Here is a 6,000-nt window from a genome sequence, read left to right on the forward strand (position 1 = left end):
GGAAGTGCGTTCAAATCTCTTACTCCTTAAAAATGTTAGAATCGATCTACTTGTAATTTTAATTTTTCTTTCATTTTTTTTTTTGGTTTTCTTTAGTGCTATAATACCTCTAACGAATAACACTACTACACATAGAAAAGGTCCAAATATCCTTATTATCCCAAAGTTCACCTAGAAATTTGTAGATAAAGATTGTAAGCTCGTTTGAAAACGATTTAGTCTTCTCTAGTTATAATTAAATTACGTGTAATGGATTTAAAACCACTCAATTTAAATCTACTGGGGTAAGTCGGACATCTCCAAAATGAAAATACAATGAAGAAAAGTAGAATTATTGTTTTGGTCTAGACGCGACAATTGTGTACATACTAGAATTAACCGTCCACTTTGTGATCACACGGATTACCATTAATCTTCTTAATAACTTTGTGGAGTGGAAGTCTTTTTGCCGTATAGATTAAGGAACAAAAACATATTTCAAATTTATTTTATTAAACAATTTTAAATTGCTGATGTCATTAATCATATTATTTAGTCATGGCAATAGGTTTAGAATTGGGTATCAATCATATTCATTTCTCTTGAACTTTAACTTTAATAAGTTAATAATGTATTAAAAAATAAGCAGTTGACTTCATTAGGTAAGTTTTTAACATCATACGTGGAACTTTATCGAAAGTAGGCATATATAAATATTGTAAGTTAAAAAAATTAACTTTTGTAGAGAATTAATATATGTTGTACGTATATTCTTTTTCTTCTTCTTTTGACAACAGTCAAACTTAGCATGTAAACTGAATTGTAAACATGCTCTATATTTTGTGGTTGATAGTCAATCGTGGTGCATTTAAAATAGATTCAACAAGAACTCAAATAGAACATGTCAACATTGCAAGAAACCCAAATACAACACGATAAAGTCCAGTGGGTGATTAAGTCTTTAACAATATACATAAACAGCTGGCATCCGTAATTATAAAATATGCAACTAAAGTAGCTATTGCTAAAAGGAAAGCTTTGCTTTTGTATAAGAGGATAATTTCCAGAATGGAGGATCATAGAAGTTACGAACACATGCACAATCACATGAATATTCACCCAGATCTGCAATTAATTCATTCATCATTGTAGCATATTCTTTTAGCATTCACAAGTGGAATACAAATTTAAAAAAACGTCCTTCATCTATCTTTGCAACTAAATGTTATAATTTCAATTGATTCACTTCATAATTTAAAATCAAGTATTGGAACTCACACATCGTACTAAAATAAGAACTGGAACGACAATTACATAACAATAATAAAAAAACTACATACTAGTAAACCGGCAACTTCAAACTTGATTAATAGAACCATACAAGATTGAAGCTTCATTGATGAACATAGTTCACTTACCAAATCAAATGGTGAGACTAGTGTTGTAGCGCTTGTGATGCCGTACAACACATATATTTGTTGCAGGTTTACCATTCGAGGATTTACTCAACTCATGTATACCATCTTTCTTAGCAGCAGCCATATTATCATCACTGTTATAATCACCTTCTACGGCAGTGAACATAGGTAAAAAATCAGTCTCAATAGCCATGTTTCTTCCGAAAACATCAATTTACGTTCCTAACTCAACAATGTAGAAGAACTTCCTCTTTTTTCCAAAAAACAATATGCAAAAGACAAAGAAAACATTAACCTGAACATATTACTGACAGTCTTGCTTGGCAGTGGAGTGATTGACGATGGACGTCGATTGCAATCAATTTCAATTTTTATCTCCACCTACAATCCACAAAAAACAATACACCCATAAACAAACACATCTAAAAACACACACAAATAAACACCAAAAAGAAAACCCCATAAATCCTTTTCACAAAAGGCAAAAACAACAAACGCAACCACAGAAATCAGATTAACGTACATAGGGATAGTGTTGGGCAGTGGGCGGCCGACACCTAGAGACCAGATCAGTGTGAAGATCGCGCTTTGTACTTGTGACGTCGTTTGAGGAGTGTGTTTTAGAGTTTTCGGGATTTCGTTTTAGGTGAGGGAGAGTTCGCCGACGGTGGTCAATTTCGTCACAAAGAGGGGTGAGTTTTAGGGATTTAGTTTTCTCTTCCTTTCCTTCACAGCATTTTGGGTTCGCCGACGGTGGTCGATTTCATCACAGAGAAGATTGAGTTTTAGGGATTTCATTTTCTCTTCCTTTCCTTCATGGCATTTTTGTTCTTCGAATGAGGGATTGGAGCATACATTTTCGTTTTTCCTCTGCATTTTTTCTTGAATAATTCAATTTCCACCGACGATCTTGTAGAATTTTGTACAATTTGTTTGATTGGTCAAATCTTATTTAATTAGGATATGTAGAGTATTTGAAATTAACTTTAAGATCAAATATGTCTAAAATTGACATTCTTATAATATAAAAAAAAAAGTGACATTTTTACAAAAATAAAGTCAAAAATTAACTATTTTAATAATTCTCTCTATTTTAATTACTTGGAATCCACCGCCATGTGAGCATTCTAGACAACCCCCTCCTGTACATCAGCTTTAATCCATAAAATATCTCCCAAAAAGCAAACTTAGACGGCAAGTTTTGCCATAATTTTCTCCATTGGAGGACCCACTCCCGCTCCCACTTTCCCTGCTTTAGCCGATCCTTCTAGAGTTGCCCTAGGTTAATTTCGTCATCTCGTAAAAACCTTACAAACTTTTCTATAAAGACATATTGACTCATTTTCTCTGGTTGGTCTACTGAAGTCAAGTTGAGAGTTCGAGTGCATTACTGAGAGAATGGATACACGGGATAGTGGCAAAAACATCGATAGCCGTGACCGTGACGGTGGTCGCAGTCGCGGTGGAGGTGGTAATTATCAAAATCAACAACAGGGTCCGGGTCGAGGCGGTGGAAGAGGGAGAGTGAGAGCTGGGAGTCACTCGGGTCTTCCCCAACATCAGCAACGGAGGACTTGGCCACCGTTTCAGGGAAATTTCGGTGCTGTTCGTGGTTTCCAGCTTTCAGTTCAGGGAAAGAGTTATGGTTTCCAGCTTTCAGTTCAGGGACAGAGTTATGGTCCTAAACAGGAAGAAGCAGGGCCCTCAAGTGGAAGGGGAGGAATAGGGAACCTGAGACCATGGGGTCCAACGCGTCTTCCACTTTCTGTTCCGTCTCAACGAGCTCAATCTACTGGTATTAATTTTTTTCTCTTACTTTGTGTAGTATTTCTATCGTTTTTGGTCACTTTCCACTCGCTACTTGAAGGAGACTGCATGAATTTATTACTTTGGGATGTCAGTATATTCCTCAGTTTCTGAAGTATCATGGGCTGGATCTCTTATTCTTTAGTAGGAAGGTAGAGCTTCCATTCTAAAATCTTGTGCAATTGCCACCTTCAAATCGGTCCGTGGACGGTGCCAGATTTTGTGTGACCTTTGCGATATTTTAAAATGGTGTGCCGTTCATGTTATTAAAAAATATATTTATTATTTCATTGCAAAAATGACATTTAAATATTTGTTTATGTTTTTACATGTCGTGATTAATAAAAGTTCAAGCAAAGCCTAAAACTGCATCTCGAACTTAATGTAATATAAATTGGCTGTAATCGCTTATCAGTTTTTGTGTCCAACAAAAACTTACTGTTCCAGAACAAAAAAAATCACGAACCAATAATTAACAAGTGGACAATCAACACCAATAAAATGGCAATGTTACGATGTAGATTGTACCATTTTAGAGTAATGAACAAAGACTTATGGCATAGTTTATTTTCTTCTTTGTTTGACTGTTCTTCGTTGATTAAAGGGTGTGAGAGGAAAATGGCCAAAACGGATTTGGGATTTGCTTTTCACTCTTCACTTTAACCATTTGAATTTTGGGCTGTTTATTGTCTTGTTGAGTTGGTAATTCTTTAATGAAGCTAATAGCTCAAGTACCGAATGATTGTTGTATCAAATTTTGTTGCATCCTCTCTTTATGACCAAGACCAAGACCAAGACCAGGACCAAGTCAAGGATCAACATGACAACCAGGCACGGATTCGATTTTTCAATCAATCCACCAATAATACTTTTTACCTAGTCTTCCATGCCATATTGAAGTTGCGTCGACCTAAGACTTCACTTGGTTCTCATTCCAATTTGCAGAAGGTTCCGAACTCTTAACCCATTTTTCCAATTTTATCTCAGTTCTATTCCCCTTCTCCAAAATTTTCCTGGCTGATTGGACTCTTAAGGGGTTAGTTAATATGTTCTTGTTGATAAGGACAGCTTTTTGGTATTTGATTGTGTCCATTTACCTATTACATGGTAGGGTTATAAGAGCAGGAAACTCTTCAATCTATCATTATTATTATAATTTTTTTTCCCCCTTGCAGACGATCTTGAAATTTCAGAACAACCTGCATCTCCGCCAGAGAGTGAGGAGAAAAGAAGCATTGTGACACATGCTGTCCAGTCCATTTTAATCTCCTCGTTAAGCAATCTCCTAACAGAGTTTATTTCGTGGCTACTAAGCTTAGCTGGGATACGGAAGTAAGTGCAGAAATGCCTGCTTATCATGTCCTATCTCCTCTGCTAAACTAGTAGCAAAGGAGTTTGTGCGTGAATCTAATGGGTCTTCACTCACCCACGTGTTTGTTCCTTTCGAGCTATGTGCATTGGCTCATGGAACAGCCACTTCTTTTATTACGATAGTCCTATGTGTGATATAGCTTCTTGTGGTGCATCGTGTCTTGATTTTATGTGTGTTTCTTTGAGAGATTTAAGTACGTTTTATGTGTGTTGCAGTTGTTGTTTGTAATAAAAAGTTTATCTTCGAATAGTGATGATGATTGAACTTGTTTCTTGATAATATTTATCATATATATTAGTTTCCGGTGTTCATTAATTTCTCAAGTTCCTGTTATGCAATTGTAATATGGTTTATGTCGGGTTATTGTCATGATTAATAAGTAGATCCTTCTACTGTGATTCATTGAGCTGTTTACATGAGTACTTTGTTCTCTACCTTTTTTTTTTCAAGGTATACAAGAATGAACATTCTAAATAAGAAAGCTCAGCGTCTTAAAACTAGAAATTTAAAAACAAATCAGTCTCTACGATCATTTCATCACTCTCTTTTACCGTCGATCCTTGATGTTTGTGTAGAAATAATTTCATATGTGGGCTTCACATTTGATTGCAAATTTTACGGGTTGGATGTATGACTCATAATGATATTTGTGATTGAGTCAAATTTATTAAGTGATCAATTGTGCCTTTTACATTTTACGAGTTGTAATTAATATGATGTGGTAATTTTAAGTATGTGGATCGTAAATAAAACCCTAATTAGAATTCTAGTTGTAATGGGACGGTTTAAATTATTTCTTATATATAAACGTTAGGTTCTCTCTCCATTCCATATGTTTTATTAGCTTATCTCATTGATAGCTAATATTTTTTGAGGAGTAAGGAGGGGGAAGATTTTGGCTGCTATTACAACTATCATTCGTACCAGTAATGGCTTCTGCAAGTATGGATTCGTTTTTTTAATTTATTATATGGTGATTCTTGATTTTTAGTATGATTGAAATTAAATATTCACAATTGGTATCAGAGCCTTCCTATTGAGATTAAAATCCCTAATAAAACAAGAGGAAATTACATTGGGTGTCAAAATTTCACTTTGCATTATCAAAAATGTCACCTTTTTAAAACCATATCAAAAATGTCATATTCGGACTGTTTTGCCCCTTTGAATAATTTTAATACTTTATATATCCTTCATTAAATGTGATATGACTAGTCCATTAAAAATTGTAGAAAAACCTGTGACATGTAAGGGTTTGGGGTTTATTCAATGTTGAAAACATAAAATGAAAAAAAGGAGGAGGTGAAACGAGAAGAAATAAACCGACTCTCACGCACTCCTTTTCTCTCACGCACTCTCCTCTCTCACTAGAATTGCCCCCCTCCCACCCGGCGACGACCACCGTGACGTCCACCGCCGACGATT

General features: G+C 35.2%; 1 protein-coding gene across 1 annotated transcript; it reads left to right on the top strand.

Annotated features, from left to right (window-relative positions):
* Positions 1-2,686: 2,686 nt before the first annotated feature.
* On the top strand, positions 2,687-4,890 carry LOC111407303 (protein argonaute 18-like). The gene is made up of 2 exons (XM_023036714.1): positions 2,687-3,192; positions 4,379-4,890. Exons 1-2 carry the CDS (start codon positions 2,796-2,798, stop codon positions 4,537-4,539), a joined length of 558 nt encoding a protein of 185 aa, XP_022892482.1. The 5' UTR covers positions 2,687-2,795; the 3' UTR covers positions 4,540-4,890.
* Positions 4,891-6,000: the final 1,110 nt, after the last annotated feature.

This window comes from Olea europaea, chromosome 13 (assembly GCF_002742605.1).
Source record: "Olea europaea var. sylvestris chromosome 13, O_europaea_v1, whole genome shotgun sequence".
In the NCBI taxonomy this organism is placed as follows: domain Eukaryota; kingdom Viridiplantae; phylum Streptophyta; class Magnoliopsida; order Lamiales; family Oleaceae; genus Olea; species Olea europaea.

Coding starts and splice junctions, on each gene's coding strand:
- LOC111407303 (XM_023036714.1), top strand. CDS start 2,796: ATGGATACACGGGATAGTGGCAAAAACATCGATAGCCGTGACCGTGAC. Junction 3,193..4,378: donor TCAACGAGCTCAATCTACTG/GTATTAATTTTT, acceptor TCCCCCTTGCAG/ACGATCTTGAAATTTCAGAA.